Raw genomic sequence first — 23,730 nt, forward strand, 5'->3', positions numbered from 1 at the left:
AAAACTAGCTAATTATAGGAAAAACAGGGATAAACATGTTTCCCTTGTAATTCATTTTTATCCCTTAGGTTTGAGGTAATCAATTTGCTTTTTTATAAAGGCAAGATCTTCAGTAATCATTGCCATTGTTACAAGTTAGGTCCAAAGATGTTTAATTTATAAACATACATAGTAGGATATTCTAAATGTTATTTCATAATACAATGCAAGTAGTTTTATAAAAATGATTTTATATTAAAAAAAAATCATCAAATTTAATGTTTTGTAGGGAGATTTTAACATATCGAAATCATATACAAATACACCCTCGAGCATATTTGTTTATTTTCATGCGTCAATTAAAATTAAATCATCTTCTCCAACAATATTAATTAGAAGTGAACTTATGGTGCATAAAAAAAATTCCCTTAAAATTTGAACTTGAAACGTTAAGAGAAGAAATATACGTAGCTTGATGAGCACCATCTGAATCCTTTAGGTAATGTTTAGTATGATGAATAATATTGGACTTGAAAAATAATTGTCATGTATTGTATTTAATGTTTTGAACTGAATTAAATAATTTATCTTTTTTTGTATTTGATAGACACTAAATGAGATCTGGCCAACCCAAGGCTTGGACTAGTCTGAGTTTAAAAAAAATAGAGAAACGATTGATCCGACCTGATTCAATCAAAAGCTTAAGTCAATTTGCTCCAATCAACTCAAGTTGACTATCCCGATTCTTAACCTTACCCTGAGTCGGTTTCTAAGTTAAATTTTAAAATTATAATAATAATTATTTTTATCTATATATTGATTTAGATCAAATCCATATTGACCTTTCCAACTCGTAATTTAAAATATGGGTTGAGTTAAAACCTCTATGTTAGTTAAATGTTAGAATTACAAGGTATTTATCTTCGAGGACAAAACTTGATATTGAATTAAGAAATTTGGATACAAAGTATTTAACTTCGAGGACAATTTATGGTTAATTAAATTTGCTTGCGTGATTAGGTATGCACGGTGCTAATTTGTTCTTATTTCATGTCACTTGATTATCGTGAGATCTATAAGTTAATTAAATTTGTAATCTATATATAGTAATTAGTTGCTGCACTTACTAATTAAAAAATGAAAGCTAAATTAGGTGGGTTGAGTTTATGCAACTTGCATTTGCTTGAATCATCATAATTATGAGGGTTTAGAATTAATTTCAACTATTTAAACAGACTAAATTGATTTCATTTTTTAATTAAATTTTTTTTGGTTTAGAATAATTTTTAAAATTGTAAAATTCATTTGACTTGAGTAAGTGAAAATACATGATTTACTCAACTTATTTCATTCCTAAGAAATTATTCTAAACATGTGTATGAAAGAGACAAAAGTGTTAGGCTATGTTTGTTTTTTTGAATTCATTTCCCGGAAAATTACTTTTCAAATTTTCCTGTGTTTGTTTGCTATTAGAAAAGTTGATCAACGGAAAATACTTTCCAGTCAAAGGAAAATTTAGTTTGGTTTCTAGAAAAGTGTTTTCCTGGAAAATTTGGACGGAAAACACTTTCCGGAAGTTGTGAAAAATTTAGAAATGTCATATTATTTGCTAATTATATCAAATTTGGTCCTCAAACTTTTGATTGCTATATATATTTTGTTTTGAATATTTATTTTTCAATTTTATTTCTTAAAATTTAATTTTTATATTAACTTTGGTCCTTATTTTTATAATTGTTATTTTTTTTTCTTATCATTTTTTTATTGAAACTTTTTATGTATCAAATTTGATCCTCATTCTTTTGATTGTTACTTATTTTATTTGAAATAATTTATGAAATGTTAATTATTATAATTTTAATTTCTTCATCTTTTATTTTTTTTATTTTTTAGATTTAATCTCTATTATTTTGATTATTATTTATTTTATTTGAGATAATTTATGAAATTATATTTTTTTTTCAATTTCATTCTCACTCAACTTTTTAATTTGTAAGATTTGTTTCTCATTATTTTAATAAACTTGAAAAAAATAAAATATTAATAAGTTATTTTCCAGCTCATTTTTCATGACATAACCAAACACTAGAAAATGTTTTCCAACTTATTTTTCATTATACTGCCAAACATCAAAAAATAATTCACTTTCCCGAAATTTACTTTCCCGGAATTCACTTTCCAAAAGAAAACTACTTTCCAGCAAACAAATGGGGCCTTACTGAGATTAGTTTTTAATAATTCAATTTCAAAACAAATCATACCCTTTTAGTATGATTTGTGAATTTATAAAAAAAAATTAATTTTAATTGGCTGTAGAACTAACTCATTTATAGATGTTACTTAAAATGTTTCAAGCACTATAATTTAATAAATAATTCATTTTAGCTTGTATAGCCCAAAACCTTATAAGTATGCATGCGTGTGACATGAAAATACCATTAACTTTTGCTCATAATCCCTAACAATAACAACAACAATTAATGTCAAACAAACCCGAAAGAGTGTGTTAGGCATGGCTGTCAAACTATAATATAATCTTTTTCAAATTTATTAAACTCTTCTATGATTGTAGTAGGTTAGGAAGATGGGATTGAAAAAAGAAAAAAAGAAAAAGATGAGAGCAACTATATATAGGGTCCTCGTGAGATCCAAGCATGGGTCACCGATACCAAGCGTAGCAAGAAGGAATCTTTGATTGCGTATTAATTTGGTCATGCTAAAATGGAGAATTTCGCCATCTGCTTTTTTTTTTTAGTGCAACGCTCGAATTATATATATGATGTTTCAGAGACACTTTGCTTGTGTGGTTAGTTTTCAACACACAAGTGGGAATATTTTGCATTGATTGATGATGCTGCCGTTTATCTGCAATTGTGGCTCTAGCATCTGCTCGTATGAGGTCTTGGACAAGTCTTGCAAATGCTGAAATTGAAGCCATATATGGAAAAGCTACTCTACAACAAGAACACGAGTTGATTTGACATTTGAGTTGTACTTTGAGTAACTCATAGACAAGAGAGTTCTGTAGCCGTAACTACATTTAGGACACAATGTACTATGATATTTGCATTGCTAGCTCGTTTATTCTAGCCTAGCCTATTATATTTGTTTTACTTTATTTTTTATGCTTAGAACACTTAATTGTTCTACATTAACATAATTTGATTTTATTTTGTTAAATGAAACATCAATCAAACACTATAATCTTATCTTGACATTGTTAGAACCCTGTATAGAGATAAGAAAAACAACCTACCAAGATAAATCCCCAAAAAAATATTATGTAAAATGATAGCACGAGGATGATGATAATAATGTATTATAATGATGATGTTACGATGGAGGTGGTTGTTATAATAGTAGTTGTAGATATACAGATGAAGATAAAGGTGGGGTTTAGGGGTTGGTTAGGGATGGCGATGGCAGTGGCGGTGGCGATATAGGTTGTGATGATTATAATTATTGGATGATATTTGTAGAAACAAATTTGTGTATCTAAAAATTAAACAAGCATGCATCTACAGAATTTGATTTTATTAAAAAGTATTACTAGGTACAATTTCTATTTAAAATATTTGTACAAAAAAGTAAAACAATCATATGATTCTTTTCTTGAATTTGATTTATGATGACTTGAATTTATTTGTGAAACCAAACAAAGATTTGTGTTTTGCTAGATCACGAATTTACATGTGTATTGTAGAATAAGATTTGGTGATTTGATCATTTAAAGAGTATACTTGATTTATTTTTAAATAGTTGCTAAAGAGCTGTTATAAGATGTTTATGCTTAATCCAACATAGTTTCATTTTTTGTAGACTTCAAGCGTCAAATAAAGAATACTTGAAAGCTTTTAAGAGAGTTTGCTTGCTAGAAGTACTTGTATGGATTAAAACTTTATACTTTCAAGAAAAGTTATCCTTTATGTCTAGAGTGAAGCCTTTTTTTTTTATAGAAATTTATAAGTGAACTCAAGTTTTTTATCAATGCCACATGATATTATTTTATTAATTGATTTTTATTTATGGGATATCATATTTACGATAAGATATTGTAAATACATAAAAAACGATTTATTTTTCATGAAAAAATAAAAATAACACATGAAAATTTTTGATTGGTCATGAATTCTTTATTTGTACAACATTATGAGTGAATTATTGGTGTAAAATATTTCACAAAACTTTATGAGTTAAGAATATCTTTCTAAAAAAGAATTAAATTTAAAGATTTTATATAAGTTATTTTACACTAATTAATTTTCCTGCAAAATATTTTATGAAAAATAAATAAATAAAATTTAAAAAACATTTTTTTCTATAAAATGTTTTGCATAGAACAAATGCCCAATGTTATCCTTTCATTGTTTATTTTATACTCATACGGTGTCCCTTTTAACTACTATAAATAAATAAGGTTACGCTTGATTTTTAACTAGTCACATTCCAAAAGATTAAGAGATAATATATATACTGCATTATGCACTCAAAAACAAAAATTACTGCAATACTGAAAAAAAAAAAACAATTTTTCTAGAGAAAGTCTTAAAAAATCAAGGTCATTTATTCATATATGAACTTTCTTGAGTGTGCTGCAGGAGGAATTAATTGCAAGGCACACAAATTTTTTTTTTTTTTTACCTACATAGAACTCTAGAATCATAATCAATCAGATATTAAGAGGATTGAATCTAGTAGTTAGTGGGATAGAGAAGTAATATTGCCCACGTTACGTAATAAATTAAATTGATAATCACTAATGTAAAATCAGGCTTCTTAATTAAGAGAGTATTTGTTTTTTTAGCTCAAATTCTTTTCTTTTTTTTTAAGATGCGAGGAAACCCCATTATCTGAAAAGATCATTTTATGGGTTCAGGTGAGCGAGTAAAACTTTGACTATCTCAAGTTTTTATAAAAAATACACGCCCTGACTCGAATTCAAAACCTACTATACAGATCTCAAGTCTTTTATCATTATCCTACGCTCCTTGGAGTATATATATACCTTGTGATTTCCTTACGAGTGCAAAGAGTAATTTAGTGGACCAACAATGTGTCTTTGGAAATCCTTCCCTTCTCTTGATTTATCTCCTTCTGGGTTCAAAAAATTGTAAAAAATTTAGATGAAAGGATATAATTAAAAAATTATTAATTAATGAATCAATAAAAAAACTAAAAGTTATAATAAACTAAAATTGAGAATCATTAAATAATTCGAGAACTGATTTGACGTTTGCTATAAAAACTAAAGAATCGAAGTCCATCAAAACCTTCTTTGAATCTCAGGAGCCCTAGCATTACACTGTGGGTTAAGCGAAAAACAAATTGAACAAAAAAAAAAGCAGATAATAATAATAAAAAAAACCTAATCACATAGAATTAAAAGTAATTTGAATGTATAAAAAACTTATTGAAATAATAATATATTAGATCGATCTAAATTATAAAATTATAATAACTCTATAAAAAATAAATGAGAATAAATGAATCCTACATAAACCAAACCAAAATATATTATGAAAACCAATTTCAAATAAATCAAATATTTTTTAAAAAAGTTCAAAATAAATTTTTTTAAAAAAAATATATTAAGATAACAATTTATTGAATCAAGCCAAACTTTGCTGTTTAAATCATCAAACTTGTTATTTAGGTCATGACTCAACTAGATTTAATAAATTTATTTTTTAAATTATTGTTTACTTAATTTATGAAAAAAAAAAGAAGTTGAAGGATTAAATTGGAAGAACAAAGAATTGAAGGATAGGAATAAAATAATAAAGTTTACCAAAAAAAAAACAAAAGAATGAACGACAACTAGTTTCGAACCTAGGCGGGAAAACTTGGAAAGAAATTAAACTTTCGTAACCACTCAGGCACGCAGATGCCTGTTTTTTTTCCCCCCTTAATAACAATTATTGTTATTTAATTATTAATCAATTCCAGTATTCAAACCCGTGACCTTTTTTTTTTATTAATTCTTATGAAATGCTTAAAATAATATATTAATTTTATTAGAAAAGATTTTAAAAATTCTGTTTGTATTAATTTCTATGATAAAAATAAATGACAGATTTAAATATTAAATAAGTGATATTTTAAATGTAATTTTACAGTATTTATAGTAAGTTTTATTATAAATGAAGAAAGTAGAAATTAATATTGTTATCCTCGCGGTACCTTATTTGTCTACTAGGCTTGTAAAGTGTTTAATGGATCCGAGAACTAGTCATAATATGTGTAAACTGACCCCGACATCCCGAGTTATTATTAAAAAAAAAGTAGAAATTGAAAATTAACACAGAATAATTCTTAACACTCCTTCGTCATACCCTTTTACATTTTTATTAATTCTCTAATACTCCACCAAATACTGGAAAATGCATGGCTCAAAACACTCTTGAAATGCCCAAAAATGGCTTGAAATAGACATCATTTGAGAAAGGCCATTCAGTAAATATTGGGCCTGGGCCTGGTATTCTGAGAGAATTTTTACTTTTTTTAATTCATCAGATTTGAAGCTATCATTATATAAATCCATGGAAGAAACTTACGGTTCATAACTCTCCTCATATTACTTTAAATTGATCTAAGAAAAAAAAATCATGTAAGGTTTTATATATTAGAAATATTTTAAAAATAATTTTTTTTCAAAAATAAAGTTTATTCATATAAAAGATAAAAAAATTATAGATAAATCAAAAAAAATCTTCAAATTTAAATACATAACTAAAAAAATAATTCTCATTTAAAAAAATTCTCCAAACAAAATGAAAGAGAGAATGGTTACTAATTTAAATATAAATTAAAAAATAGAGAGAAAATCATAAAAAAATCATTAATTTTAAAAAAAATTAAACAAAAAAAAGAAGCAAAGGCCACCATTTTGTCGAGGCCCATGCATGAGCTTGCCCTTGGCAAGCCCACACGGCTAAACCTTTAATTTTTTTTGTCCAGCTGAAATCTTTTTGGAAAAAAAAATTAGATGACACGTTGTCTAATTTGCCTAGATTCCAACCGCTGTAGTAGCTAGAAAATTGAAACTCAAGTTTTTAACCCAAAAAACCTATTCTTCAACCCTCTTTCGATCCAAAATACCAATAAAACACAGCAAGAACTATAATAAATCTATTCATAGTCTTAAAAAAACTGTCTTAAAAATCAAAATCCACCAAAGCTCAAATATGCTTTTTTACAAACATTAAAGGTAAAAAGAAATACATAATATGAACTCTTTTTATCAAATGAAACCATTTGACATAAATATCATCCAATTTAATGGCCTAAATCGGTGTTAACTATGCTTTTTTCCCTCTACCGCTAAAATCCAGCGACCTCTCTCTTCTCTCTCACAATCAAAGACTAAAAAATAACAAAAATAAACTGGAAAAATATTGAGGTACTAAATATATAATTTGCATGATTTTTAAATTTTAATTATTAAAGTGTATCTTTTGGGAGATTTATGGCATACCATCAATATTTGATATCTTTTTTATTTTGGTCCCTTTTCTTTTAGTCTATCTTTTCATAAGAAATCAAAATAAATTGATCTTTAATTAGGATTAAATCATCAAAAAAAAAATTAAAGATCAAATTAAAAAAAACACAAAATTTTATACAATTTATCCACAATAATATATGAGAAGATGAGCAATAAAACCTTATACCATGAAAAAACTTGCCTTTTAGAGTAATATTTAATGTTGCGATTATATTTAAAAGAAAAAAAGTGCATATGCTTATTTATTAATAATTAATTCTTACTTGTTACTTCTTTAAGTCTGAAGTTTGGTCTACGGTAGAAAAAAGAAAAAAAAAAAAACGGGGGTTTGTAAGTCTGGTCAACGGTAGCGGTGAGACTGGCTTGCTATTACTCTCAAAAGTCATGCCTGCTTGGCCCAGAAGAGATTTGGACGGCTTCTCTAAATCTAACTGATAGCATGATTGATATGGTCGTGCTGTATGTTTTTTGAGATGTTTTTTTTTAATATATTTAAATAATTTTTTTATTTTAAAAATTTATTTTTAATATTAAAATAATTTTAAAATATTAAAAATTAATTTTAAAAAGAAAAAAACTGAAATTTTTAATAAACATGTGGTATCCGCCTTGCCAAATAATTTCTGCATAATTATAAAAAGTTTTAGACAATGGAAAACCAGATAAGAAGAAATTGACTTTTCTTGGAAAAAAAGGGAGACATATTAAATGACTTATTGAATGATATTAATAATTAAGAATCGGATAACACAATTATCAAATTGATATTAATAATTAAGAATCGGATAACACAATTATCAAATTGATATTAATAATTAAGAATAGAGATTAAATTGAAATTACCTTATCAGTTATTTCAAATCCTGGGTTTCTGGGCAATACTTTAACTGCTATACATCATCAAGTAAAATTTGGTTGAAAAGCTGCCGTGGAAAAATGCATGCAAGACTATAGTTTTAAAGTTATTAAACACGTCCCATAACTCGATTTAAAGACAACATGTTAACTTGAAGTAACTGATCAATAACAAATAAGATGTATTTTGGAGTTAGAACAACATTATTTTTTATGATTGTTTAAAATTTAATATATTCATGAATAAGATTATTTAGTATTTGAATGGTGATTTGTTATATGTTCATGTCAGTATTTTCTTTTCATTAGCTCAATAAATATAAAATTGATAGAAGAAGTCTTGATGCCTACAAATTAAATAGTCGTTATCGGTGAAATTTTGGGACAATTTAATGATAAAATCAATGATTTTAAATAAAAATAAAAAAATAAAAGAATAAATTTTAAATTCCAAAAAAAAGAATATTTGCTCTTATTGTTATGTGGTTAATGTTCTATAGATTAAGATATATAAGTTTAGAGAGTAGTAAAAATGAATATTTTACCTAGGTGGTTCAGTATATATTTATATTACCCGAACTTTGTCGTTTTGTGGAGTAGAGAAACTAGAGAGTTATTTTCGTTTGATTATATTAATAAGAGAAAAAGATCTCTTACGTATCATTAATGAGAGACTAGAGAGTCATTTTCGTTTAATTATATCATAAATAAGTCATGTCAATAATCTTAATATAGAACCCTATGATCATAAGATGGATCTTATAAACCAACTAGATCCATCGCATAGCCAAAATTAGAAGAGATGAATTTGACAAATCATTAGACTCACGGTACCTTAGGTTTAGCTCATGGCGGAACCTAAGTATATCGAAGTTGACAACTTGCTAGACTTGTGGTGTCTTGGGCTCAACTTATGGTTGAGCCCAAATAGATTAGGTCTAGGCTTTTAATTTCAAAGCATAAAAATACCAAATAAAAAAGACTTGTTAATTTTGAAGAAGTTTTTTAAAGTAAAATTAGATTTTAATTGAATCAATTTAATGATGAATTAGACTAATTGATCAATCCAGTCATGATTTAACCCGACCGATTAATTAGTCAATTGTAAATTAAGTTTTTTTTAAACCTAGCTAGGGATAAATCCCAGGTAAATTGATCAAATTAGATTGGGTTTAAAAATATGGTAAGTGGTACCATTCTCAAACTTTTTTTAATTTTAATTTTAAATTTTCACAGGAGAACCACATGAGCCCGGATTTTGAAGCACATGGTTGTCCTTGGTCTCTGTAGTCTTGAGGCTTCCTTAAATGCAGCCCTTCTGCTAAGTGCATATATATATATATATATATATATATATATAGTCCCTCTCCCATCTTAATTTAGAATAAGATGAAATAATTTAGAATCCAAAAAAAAAAAGGCATAGTGAGAGATAAGATGGGCAGGAAATAAATTAGATGGGTCGAGATAAAATTAAGAAACCAAGGATAGAGATGAAGCAGTATTTGGTAGCAATGAATAAAATAAAATGACTATTTTTATATTTTATTTACTTATGGTTGACAAGAAAACAATTTTTTTTTGTATGTAAATAATATGTTTGGAATATTGGATAGATATTCTTTAGTTTATTATATTATGCACATTTTATCTATTAAAATACTTTTAGTTGTAATACTTTTTTTATCAGTAAATATATAAATAAAATTAATTCAATATAACGAAAAATTACTTGATCTTCAATATTGATTTTCTCTGGTCAAATAGTTTTCTATAAAATTGCTTTTATATGATATCAATACAAAAGTTACCACCTAAATTTACCAAAAATATATTTGGTAAAAAAGTTTTTTTAAAAAAATAAAGAAGGCATCTAGATATAAAATATATTTTGAAAAGAAGAAACACTAAAAAGAGGTGTTTGAAATTGAATTTCAACCTTCTTTTTGTTAAAATTTGATTTTTTTTCTTTCAAATTACTTTTTTAATATTTTTTAATCATTTTAATATGCTGATATAAAAAATAAAATTAAAAAATATTATTTTAATATATTTTTAAATAAAAAAACCAATTTTTACCTTAAAAAATACTTTTGTATGATATGATGAATCCAGATAGAAAACTTTTACCTTTAGCTTGAAACTAGTGTAGCCCAAGCACAATTACTAAGAGGGAGGGGCGACAGTCTTGCAAGATTGCTGGCATGTTGTCTAGCCTCTATTTCTACAATTATACTTCGTGGGTTTCTGACAATTCTGGCTAAATCCCTCTAGTCTTCGTCCAAAATGCAATTTTTTCCTCTTTTTTTTTCAACAAAAAAACACAACCAAATACTCTCTTCTCAACCTTTTAATTACAATAAATAACTTCAAAAGTTATTTTTAATAAGACAATCCCTATTTTTGAGATCAAATGTTTCACCGATCGAGTTATTATTCAGGTCGATGTTACGGCAAGATGGAATCCGGCCAAGGTTCTGTGCCTTCCCTTCCTTTTTTCTTCTTATATATCTTTTTTCAGTTGTTGCATTTAATTAATGGTTAAAAATAATTAAGAGAAGATGACGATTGGATATCATGAAGCATGAACGAAAGAAGCTAGATTCATTGAAGGCAGAAGTCTTGTCCTTCGCATCGAAACAAGAAGGCAATTTGTGCAAATTAAAAGAAAATAATCACTTTTCAGGCTCTCTTCAAGTGTTTTACACGCTAAACGACGTCTTGAAAAATTTATGCTCTTTCAATGCATCGTTTATAGAGCCCGAAGTGGTCAAAAGAGCCAATCCTCCACTTCTCCAAGTGAGCAAAACTCTCTCTCCCGAAAATAAAAAAGAAAAAGATCAAAGGATGGAGAAAGCTTGATTAAATCTTGTTGACTCTAATGTAATATCGGAGAGATTAGCCAGTTTTTAAATTGATCAATCCCATCATTACATTAGTATAGTCAAATATTTATCATTATAAATAATATATAATATAGTAATAAAACACGAAATAAATAATTGTATATGATTAATAATCCCAAATGGAATCATGCTGCATTTCTCCCCGCTCATCTCTATACTCAACATCAATATCATCACTCATGATCATAGGCTCTTCCAGCAGAAGAGCCCCAGCTAACTCCATCCACATTTTTGGTGAGTCCAATGGTGCCTCGTTTATAGCTTGAATTTGGCTCGGTGACAACCCAACCCTAACAGGACCTAAACCACCACCAACACTGGAATCGCCGCTTACAGCCTCCGAGCATTTCATTGGTCTGCGAAACAGCAAAGCCGCCTCTTGTGCCGCCATTTGCACATCCTCTGCGCTAGAGCTCGCTGGCTGGGGCAAAATATCCACCATCTCAGGAAAATTTAGTTGCGCCCCACGTCTTCTAAGGTGCAATGCTGCAACGTCGTATGCGGCCGCCGCCATTTCAGGCATCTCATAACTCCCGAGCCAAATTCTTGTCTTCTTGCCAGGCTCCCGGATTTCGGACACCCATTTCCCCCATTTCCGTTGTCGTACACCTCTATATCGCGGCGGACTAATCCCAAGATGGCCGTCCCTGATTCTTCCTTCCATTGTAGCAAGCAGGAGAAATTCAGGCTGCGTCTACTGATGAATGGTATTATGGCAGTACTGTACTAGTGGAGTAGCGATGATCGTAGAACTGTGGGCTTTGGCAACTGAGAGTTCGCACTAATCTATAAATAGACGTGACATATCATGGGAGTGATTGCTATGGGAGCAGAAGGGAGCTTCCTCGTAGTTACATTTAAGTGCGGGAGATGCTGGCAATGAGTTGCATGTGCTCATTTTTCTTGGGTTTGAATGAATGACACGTGTTAATGTATCGCTTCTTTTTATATTATTATTATTCAAATATATTGTCATGGTCAGCCTAAAACAACTATCTGCAGATTTATGAAATTAATACAACAACAACATTCTTAAATATATGATCTGTAATAAGACAGGTTGTTGGTATCAAGGATGGAGTAGGAGGCAGATAAGAAAATCATTAAATTCTATTACAGGAAATAATATCATATATGTGAGTTTTTGTATTAAACGAAATATTTATTAGTTAAGAAATTACTAAAATCACAAATTAAAATAGTATACGTTATGGATTGATGGATAAGTTTTATAAAATATAGAAGGAAAATATATAAGAAGAGACAAATTTAAAGAGTGTTTTTTTAATATAAAACAAATAGTACCATGGAAAAAAATAACAAAATATAAATTTATTTTTAAAAATAACACAGTAGACACTCATGTGGCATATCCATATCCAGAAAGCCGGACACGCGCAACCTTTTAAATCTAAAAAGTTACAACCTAGTACATGCTCACAATTTTTTTTAATATGGGTGTCTGAGTTAACTTGTGCGTACCTCAATTAATTTTAAGAGCCTTGAAGTTAACGACCATGTATGTAAACCTCCAGTGACCATCATATTAGCAACTATGTGGCTCGAACTTGAGATCACAGGGGAGCAAACTTCTCAATCCCAAATTCTTATCTCTGGACCATCTACTAGATGTTTAATGGTTGTATATATCACAAAGTTAATGGTTATGCATGTGTTACATGCATAACCTTACTAATCATGTTTTTTATTATTGTGTATTTTTAAAATAAAAATTTTAAATTTTAAATTTAAACTCTTAAATTTTTTTTACAAAAAAAAATAAGGGGGGAAGTTTTTTTTTATTGGTATTATTTGTTTATATATATATATATGAAAAAAAGATTGAAAGAAAGAAATAGATTAATATTTATTGACTGTGATTATTTGTTCAATGGTGAGTACGTGGACCTCCTATTATCTAGGTATTGATATTTTGTTTTCTAAATATGGATAATTAATCAGATACTGTTGTTACGTAGCTATGCTGGAAGCATTGCGTATCGTCCATTGTCTTTCCATGTTAAATCCACAGGCACGAATATTCTAGCACAGTGCCACCTAGTTTTGGGATAAATTTGGCATTTCGCACGTAAAATACAAATAAATGATGAAATGATACGTAAGAAAAAAGTGTTGGTGAAATAGTATATTTTTAGATGTTATTGTTATGAATTATGGTAAAATTTTAATTGATGTCGTAATTCTTAACCGTGATATTTATTTAAATTAAGGACTAATCGAATGATCAGTTTGTTGAAATGGTCGATCAATTCATAAAAAAATCATAAAATTGTCAAAACTAGAGTCTCGGAGAGAGATTTTTAAAATCTAAAAATTTAATGATTAAGTAGCGATTCTATAGTTACTTTAAAGAAAATAACCTCAAAAAAATTCTTTTGAGCCATCATTCTAGTTTGACGCGACCAAACCTTCATCTAAGTTTAGACTGTCACATTGATCCATAAATACATTTACTAAGTCATTCACGTAATTTATCTAAAATAAATTCTTATCTAGTTATGACAGACTCATACATGACTATTCTTAATCTTCCATAAGCACTACTGTGTGAACAATAATATTTTCAGATTTTAATTAAAGTTTATTTTTTAGTCTCTGTACACAAATATATATTTTTATTCACAAAAATTTGACATGATAATCTTATATACGTGACTTTAAGAGAAAATAAAATATATATAAAAACTAAAACACTAAATATATAAGTTTTAATTAAAAAAAACTTGACATGATAATTTTTATGTGACTTTAAGAGAAAATAAATAAAATAAAAAATAAATATTTTATTATCATTAAATATTCATGCCGTAATTATTTTTTAAAATATTTTACACATTAGGTTCATAATTAATAATTAATAAAGTAATTACTAATATTACAAGAAAAGCTCTAATAGTATTTTTTTTTGAAAAGTATGGCATGATCAAATAATTATTATAACATCTTTTTAATTATTTTATTTAAAGAGAATTTAGTTTTGAAATACCAAAAAGCAAAACACACATAAAAAAGTCAAGTTTCGAGTTCATTGCCTCTGCCACTCAAAATTCAACATCTTTTTAATTAAAACACACATAAAAAAGTCACAGGAACCTTTATATTTCCACTCCATAACATATTATAATTAGTGGAAGAATTTTAAATATCAACTTAAATTAAAATTTTTGAATTCTAATCAATTAAAGTATAAATCACCGTAATTTAACTATTTATTTAAAAAGAATTAACAATAGCATTTGAGGTCGTGGCCTAGCGGAAAAAAAGACTTATTCTTTCATTTGCATCCACGTTCGATCCTCTTTGTATATATTTGTCACCCGTCTTACCTGTTTATTGGGCTTGCATGATGTTTAGTGGGCCCGAAAATTAGTCATGGTGCACGTAAACTGACCCGGACATCCCGGGTTATATAAAAAAAAATTAACAATATCAAGATTGATTTTTTTTTATGAGTCTCTCTCCCTTATCTCTCAACTTTTGATTAAAGTATATTTGAGTTTACATACGTCAATCAAGTGTTTAATTTGACAAGAATGTATACCAAAGATCATATAAATAATTGAAGTAAAGTAGGCAATCCAAGCGACCACGGGTCTTTCCATATCGTTTCCTTATTCAACGATAAGATGTATATTAATTTTGACAAGCTTATACGTCAAGAAATATAAAATCTCTTTCTTGTATGATTTTAATGCCATACCCTACATAAAATTTAATTATAATATTTGTAAAAAAAATAAATCTTTTTTAATGAATAAGTATTTTTAAGTAAATTATCTAGGAGACGCTAATCTTACCTATGGAGAGTGTGTTTATTTTTCTAGTAAAAGAATAAATATTTAATTTTTTTTTGAAATTAAGTTTTTTTAATAATTTTATATGATATTAAAAATATATTTTTAAAAAATAAAAAATATTATTTTAATATATCTTTAAATAAAGAATATTTTCAAAATTAACCGTCAATTTAGAATACGGTTCACAGCCAGGTTTGAGTGGATCAGTATCTAAGAAAGGCATTAATTTCTCGCCCCACGAGCTACCCTTTCTACTTGTTTCGAACGTAGTCAAAACAGTACAGGAGATCTAAGGGGTCAAAGCATATAACAAAAAAAAAAAAAAGCTAATGATAGTATTACCAATTGAATAATTTACCATTGATAAAGAGTTTAAGATCTACATAATAAATTTAAATTTTGAATAAAAATGTATATTTTTTATAAAAGTTTAAGATGATCAGGATTTTACTCATTCATCTCAACTTATAAAATACATTTTTCTAGGGATCGGGTTTCCTCAAAAAAAAAAAAATATAATGAGAAACCATAGTTAAGGTATGGAAAAAATATACAAAACGTGACACTAGGAAAAACATCATGTGTAATAATCGACGTGCTTTGGCTGTTGCTAGTCAATATATGATTGATAAAAATTGCATATTAACAGAAGTAGTTGGATTTTTTTTAATTTTTGTTTTTTTTAATATAGATATATTGTGTCATCTTAACGATCACATGAGTCAGTTGCTCATGCTCATCCGGTGGTAACTTTTCACCAAAATTATTACATTTAGTTAAGTTTGGTGGTAAAACATGGTAACTCGTCAGTCAGTCCGATCGTTATAATAATTCATGTTTCAAATAAACCCGGTGAGAATTAATTAAATGTGTTCTAATTGATTTGATATATATACTCACCATTCGGTCAATCCAATCAAAATTTATTTTAATTTTTTAAGAAATTAATTTAAAAAATAACATTGATTTAAAGTTTTATTTTTAAAATATTAAAACGATAATGTTTTGAATTGACCCAAATTAAACCGAGTTAACCCATCCAACTCATGAACTATATCATGGTTCTGATCGGGTTTAGTAACTTTGCTATCTCGAATCTAATTTTTATTTAATTAAATTATTCTAAAAATAGATATTTATAGAAAATATAATGAATAAATTATCAATAAAAAATGTATTTTTTTTCATTAAAATTTTCTTTTTTGATTAATGTATTTTTTTTTGTTTTAACAACAACAACTATTATTATTAGCTACGTAGTTCAATGAAAAAAAAAGCAATAACAACTAGGAAAAAATTTAGAAAAACTATAAAAACTAGGAATGAAAAATCATGTGTTTATAATTAAATAACTAAATTATCTTATTCACACTTATTTTACTATGGATAAACAAAAAAATTACAAGGAGTATTGTTTTTAAAGCAAAAATTCATTATGATCACTAAATGAAGTTTCAATTAAAAAATAAAAAGATCATGAATTGATTATTTCTCTGCAACTATACAAAAATGATAAAAACAACAAATTTTAGAAATTATATAACACATTTACAATTCAAAATGTAAGGATTTTTTTTTTTTGCTAGTTTAATATGTTATATAGTCAATCGGTTGGTTATACATAATTTTATTATATTCATGTAAATATATTTATTATTAATAAAATTTTAATTTATTAATTATGCTTAATGGAAGAAAAATAGTTTTTTTCCCTCCATTTGCTCCCTTTCTTCTAATCATATATTTCTACTACAATTTCAAATTATATATATCATTAACTAGACTCTAATCAAGTTTTAAAATATGATAAAAACATTCAAGATAGAAAACTATCAACCCATAAACACCCAAAAAAAAAAAACTCACAAAATAATGTAATTGAGAAGAAAAAATTTCAATGACAAAAATAAAACATCATTGTAATTCATCACTAGTAAAAGTTAATTATGATCAGAAGAACAAAACAATCAACAATGATACCATCAGCATTTAGTCAACAATCGTCAAGAACTGCTTGAAGGGAGGAAATCTCCATAAACGAGGACAAAAGTACAGGGAAAGTTTTTATCTTCACACGTTGTATGGGATAATTTTCTGTTGGACGTGACGTGTTAGATTGTAGGTGGCATGATTTAACGGGTAATCTAACAAAACCTAAAAGAGTTAAACCGTCCTAAGCTCAGGCGTGTCTAATACGACTACCGAGGTATCAAGTCAAGCAAGTGTTGAAACAGCTGGATCGAAGCTGTACTCATCGTCCCTCTTTGCTCCACGTGTTTATAAATACTACTTTCTCAATTTTAATGCACCGCCACCCTCATCTTCACATTACCATACCGTACTCGGGTACGCTTTCCGCGTCGGATCGGATCCGAACCATTAATTTCATTTTTCTAGCCATTAATGAATATGACTAGATTTTGGCTGATTAGTGGTCCACTAGATTTGTGGTCCGCAGCGGGGTAAAACAATTTTCAATGCAAAACAAATGCTAAAACAAAATTGAGATTGGTTCAATTAGTAATTTATATAATATAATTAAAAATATAATAAACAAAATAAACAAAAAACAAAAAGGTTAAAAAAACCCGATCTAAGTCAATTTTGATTATAAAACAACTAAATATTAAAGGGTAAAACTAAAAAAAAATTAAAAATAAAACCCTAGTTAAACTAGGTTAACTCACAAACTTTACAACTATTTATATAAAATTAGGATAATCTTATAGAAAAAAAAAAGTTTGAAGATCATTTCCTTAATAAATCAAATGAGGACACGATAACTCAAATGAGAACACGATAACTGTACAAAAAAAGAAGAAGGAAAAAGGTCAAGTTCAATCCCTAATAAATAAAATGTTGAAGGAAAAAAATTAAGAAACAATATAATTTCAAAAAAGGTCAGAAAAACTCGATCCGAACTCACCTTGGCCAAAATACAAAATCTTTGACTCTGTCATGATACCAGGGTGACCGCATTTGAAAGCAAATTGAATAAAATCATGAAACTTAATTATCGAATAACTTAATGTTAAAAGATAAAAATGATAAAAATAAATTAATTTAAAAAAGCAATGAAAAAAAATATGAGTCCACCCGCAAACCCCTTGATCTTGGAAATCATGAATTTCTTGAATTAAGTTCAATCAAGAAACTTAATTTTCAACTAATTTAATTTTGAATGATGAAACAATAAAAAAATATGAATTTAAAAAACTTGCCAAAGAAAAAAAGATAGTAATAAAAAATAATGATCAAATTTGATAAAAAAAAATCATGAAGGAGAAAATTGTAAAAAAAACCCCTAAAAACCTATAAGGATAACCTAATAGAAAGGAAAGGAAATGAAAAAAATAAGTAAGAAGACCAATTTCAAATAAGTTAAATGTTGAATGATGAAATTGAAATAAAGAGAAAAAAAGGAGTTAATCTGCGTTAACCTTTGAAATTGATGACTCTAGTTATGAACTTGAGACTAACCGCACAACAACAAAAAACAATTTGAGTTAACCTGTAAATCCCGCGATTATAGGTATAAGATTGTGATAAACCTATATAAAAGAAAAGAAAAAAAGAAGATAGGAAGATCAATTTCAAATAAATTAAATGTTAAAGGATGAGATGGAAATAAATCATTTTAAAAAAAGGATAAAAAATATCAAAAGTCAACTCACGTTAACCTTTTAAACTGATGACTCTAGTTATGAATCTGAGATTAATCCCAAAGAAGACAAACCATAAGAGAATTATAAAGGAAAACTCTAAAAAAATGCCAAAAAAAAAACATTAGCTTTAAAAAAGAAAAAATAAAACCAAGTCAACTCGAGCAAACTTCTTAAACCTAATAGATTCTCTAAAACTCACAATCTGTGAAATTCTTGAATCGAGTTTAATCAAGAAGTTTATTTCCCAAACAATTTCATTTTGAATGATGAAATTGTGGTAAAAATATCAATTTAAAAACTTCATAAAGGAATAAAGATAACAATAAAAAATAAAGATCAAATTTGATAGAAAAAAAAAACTCATGGAGGATGAAATTGTAAAACAAAAACTTAAAAAAATGATCCTAAAAAAAATAAATAGCAATCAAAAGAATGATGATCAAATTTGAAAGAAAAATGAAAAGGGTGAAACTGAAAAAAAAATAATTTTATAGCTTATAAAAAATTTAAAATAAAAAGTAATCAAAAGAATAAGGACGAAATAAGAAAGATTAAAAAAACAATAAAAAAGGGTGAAATTAAAAAATAATTGTAATTTCATGTTTTATTCAAAATGAAAAAAATAATAATGAAAAGGATAGATACCATATGTGAATGAGAAATAAATTGTAGGGGTTGATCCAATTTTTTGAAAGGGCTAGCATAGAATTCAAGGTAGGGAGAAAGAAAAATGAAGAAAAAAAACAACCATTAATGTTAGGGGTATTGGAACCTTTCAAATGTTGCTCTAAAAGGTGATGTTTGGTGGTCAAATAACTCTACACACACTGTCCGACAACGTGAAGCCCAACCAAATGTTAATAATTTTTTTATTATATTTAATCAATGTAAATTACATCAATTCCTTTTAGTAGCTTCTAAATTTATAATAAAACCAATATCACATAACCAAAATAGCTCTTATGAAAGCATTATGTTGATTGTCTTTAAAGGTATTAAAATAATTATACTATTCTGAATTTTTTTTGAAAAGAACAAAACACCTCTTAATAATAGGCTTTTTTTTAGAGTTAAATTTGTAATTTTACTGTGAAAAAAAGAGAAATGACCAATCTAACCCCATATAATTTATAAAAGATAATTGTATCATAATCAAAAGACTACCTTACTCTTAACACATAGTTAGAAGACTTAAGGGGCAATTTCATCATTATATTATTGTAATGAAAATAATCTGAATCTTGGTGGGAGAATTAGATTTTTTTTAATGGGATTTATAGCTACCCAATTAAAAAATAATACTGAATTATACTTGTCCATATGCTGTCAAATACCCTTCATTATGCAAAATCTTGAAATCAAGTTTTAACAATAAAAAATGTTGAAAGAAAGGAAAGAAAACTTTAAAAACTTTTAAGCCTGTAGTAAATACAAATGAATTTAGTAAAATTCAATAAATTTTTTTCAAGAATAAAATTAAATTAAAAAAACAGTAGCTATGCTAAATATAATCTTGAATATTAAATGTGAAATATAGAAAAAATTGTTTGATGAAAATAAATATGGTCCGTTGGATACCCAGCCCATCCTAAATGGCCTTATGCCAAGCCAGTTTCTGTCCCAATGTCGTTGGACCATTATCCTATATGGGCTCATGATTATATATTCCCCCCTCAGCAGCTCATGAAAATAAATAAATAAACCGAGTAATGCCACTGCCTCCTTCAGATCGGTACTCATACAACAAAGAATATATTTCAACCAATGAATTTTATATTCGGGAAAACCTAAATTTTTTTTTAATTATTGGGCTGATATCAACTTTTCTGAAAATTAATTTTATATTAATTTTATCCTCGAATAACTTTGATTTCACAGTTGAGGTTTTCTATTAGAATTCATTGATGCAAAATGACGGTAAAAAAAAAAGTAATAACTTGTAGATAGTTAAGCTTAGTAATTATTTTTGTGGTATGTTAGTTTTCAATTATTTTTTTGTTAAGTTATTATTTTTTAAAATTTAATGAATTTTTTTTTTTTAGAATACATTAAAAAACCAGTTGAAGGAGAGATATGAGTATAATTCTTTAACCTATCAGGATCTTGATCTGAATTTATGGTTAGAGACAAGATCTTGGATCCAATAGAAATCAGGTGTACGAATTCTCTAACACTACGATTGAGAACTTATGGACAGCCCATAGTGCTTTGACTGTTGGATGCTCGCAATCAATTTCAGGCACTCAAACTCTAGAGTTTGTAGCGATGTTAGACCAACAAGTACAATCTCGGATGACCCATCTTAATGTAAAATATAAATGACTCACTGCTGATTATGAAAAACTCTATCAATTGATAATAAAGATAAGATCATAAATGGATGATATATGTAACTCCTTAATTGGCTTCATGATCCCAACAATGATTGACCTCCTCCTCCTCCTCTTAATTTGGGAAGTAATATTCATGGATTACTGAATATCGAAGCAAATTACCCAATTGCTTTTAATTTCCCGGATATCTCTATTTATGTTAAGTTGCTGCTTATACTTTTCTCTATGAACAAAGCTTGTTGAAATTAAATCAAGTGGATGTTAATCTTCAATCCCATATTAAACTTATTATTAACCTTTATTAAAATTGGTTTACTAGTTAATGTTGCAATTATTATTAGTGGGTTATATATAGTTTCTATAAATATATGAGTTTCGTCTTATTTTAAATATATTTAAAGGGGGTGTTTGAGAGTGTAATAGCGATTAATTTTTAAAGTATTTTTCGTTTAAAAATATATTAAAATAATATTTTTTTAAATTATTTTTGATCACATTAATATATTAAAATGATCCTAAAATATAAAAAAAATTAATTTAAAATAAAATATAAATTTTTTAAAAAACATGATTTTAACCACGTTCTGAGAAGACTGCATCCATCCATTGTTAATGCAAGCTCTTGAGCCTGTAAAATAGTGCTGTGATTGAGTATTTTATGCTTCTATATATAATACTTCTTATTCTAGCGAGGTCATAAGAGAGTGCGGTAGCAAAAAGGGTTGAATTCTCACTTATAAGCTTGCACTTATCTGATTAATTATATATTCCAAACCTTATTATAAAACTAATCAGGAATGCTTATAGAAATCCCATAAATCGAATTTACGACAATATAAATATGATATTTAGTGCAAAACTGTGCATGGGAAAATATAAAATAACATGTAATTTAATTAAAATATCAAGCAAATACTATTATGTTACAATAGAATCATGACTGTACAACATATAATCACAGAAAGCTGATAGAAAGCAGTCAACGAGTGAGACATTTGTGGCCATCTCTCCCTCCACAAGTATTCTTCCACTAAGGAGAAGTCTTCTTAACTTGCTGACAAAAATCAAGTTAAAAAAACGAAACGGGCCCCTCCAAAACCGACCACTTCGTTAAAGTATAAAAATGTCCAAAAATAAAATAAAAAAAAATATGTCCACCACCCGGTATCACCCATGTTCTTTCACTACTGTTCCATTAAACAGAGAAATCAGTGTAATATATTCTCTCACAAACACTAATTTCCACCAAATCCCTCCTCCTATTTTCCAATTTATGAATTCTTGACAGTTTAAAGCAATTATGTGTACTGATTATATTAGTACTACGTACGTCCAATATATATTCGTAGTAGTATAATCATGATGAGCACTCGTTACCTAAGGATCCCAAAGAGAATATGTTTGCTTGTAATCCCACTCATCCTCCTCGATGTTATTGGAGAACACCATGGATTCCTCCAGCATTGCTATCTCTGACATTTGCATCCACATCTTTGGTGAATCCAGGGGTGACTCATTGATGGCCTGAATTTGGCTTGCAGAGAGCCTGACGGTGATGGGACCAACGTTGGAGGTAGAGCTGCCACCATGGGAGGACTCGGCTGTGAATGGCCTCAGGCTCATAGCTGCCTCATGGGCTGCCATGCGTATATCTTCAGAGCTAGAGCTTGTTGGCTTTGGTAGATCATGAACCAAGTCAGGAAAATTAAGTCTTGCATCATGTCCCCTAAAATGTAAAGCAGCAGCATCATAGGCTGCTGCTGCCATTTCTGGCGTCTCAAAACTCCCTAACCAAATTCTATTTTTTTTCCCTGGCTCACGTATCTCTGACACCCATTTCCCCCATTTTCTCTTTCTTACCCCTCTATAGCTAGAACTCACACCACCATGGCTAACAGTGTTTCTCTCTTCCATCTATAATTCCCACTAAAGTGAAGACCAATATTTTTGGTAAGTGAGCTAGTGAGGTTATATTACGCCAGTATATATAGATATTCTAGGGCATGGTATCTAAGTTGATCGAAACGTGGTGACTCGGTAGGAAAGGGAGCTTCCAAGTAGTTGCATATATAGGTGACAGATGTGTTTCTGTGCATGTTCACAATCTTTCTTCAGGTTTGAAACCTAAGAGATCGTTGATTTTCATGAATTAACCAATCACAGAGCGGCAAATGTACAAGTTTTGAATCGCAGAATGTTTTGTGGGGGGCAAAAAATCAAGTTAATTAAAGGAGATTACAAATGGAGATACTATCAATTAACATAACATATACTACTGTTTGGCAACGCGGTTTGAAACTAGGTTGATTAGATTTGGACCCACTCTCCCTAAGGTCTATTCATTTAATTTTCCTGTTATGCTTAGATCATTCTCGAGAAGCTGCTTTCCTTTATTGGGGGCCATGGCCACGGTGCTGGTTTTTTTCTAGGTCGAGAGACTCATGCGTCTTTCCGGGTCAAGAGAGCACCATATTATATATTGAAAGAGAGATATTAAGGTGTTCCTAGCATATTGTCGATTTCTTAAAATGATCCTTACCTGTATATACTCACACTGAACATATAAGACTGAATATTAATTTTATCTCATGTTTAATTATGTTATTTAAATTTAAATTATATATAAAAAAACGACCCTTAGAGGTTTAGTTGGTAATTAGTATTTGTACA

General features: G+C 28.1%; 2 protein-coding genes across 2 annotated transcripts; both read right to left on the reverse strand.

Annotated features, from left to right (window-relative positions):
- Positions 1–11,163: 11,163 nt before the first annotated feature.
- Positions 11,164–11,991, reverse strand: LOC133706384 (ethylene-responsive transcription factor ERF022-like). Its single transcript, XM_062131911.1, has one exon. The coding sequence runs from the start codon at positions 11,906–11,908 to the stop codon at positions 11,351–11,353; it is 558 nt and encodes a 185-aa protein (XP_061987895.1). The 5' UTR covers positions 11,909–11,991; the 3' UTR covers positions 11,164–11,350.
- Positions 11,992–21,941: 9,950 nt separating this feature from the next.
- On the reverse strand, positions 21,942–23,028 carry LOC133706288 (ethylene-responsive transcription factor ERF021-like). Its single transcript, XM_062131795.1, has one exon. It carries the CDS (start codon positions 22,972–22,974, stop codon positions 22,438–22,440), a length of 537 nt encoding a protein of 178 aa, XP_061987779.1. The 5' UTR covers positions 22,975–23,028; the 3' UTR covers positions 21,942–22,437.
- Positions 23,029–23,730: the final 702 nt, after the last annotated feature.

This window comes from Populus nigra, chromosome 11 (genome assembly GCF_951802175.1).
Source record: "Populus nigra chromosome 11, ddPopNigr1.1, whole genome shotgun sequence".
Classification (NCBI taxonomy): domain Eukaryota; kingdom Viridiplantae; phylum Streptophyta; class Magnoliopsida; order Malpighiales; family Salicaceae; genus Populus; species Populus nigra.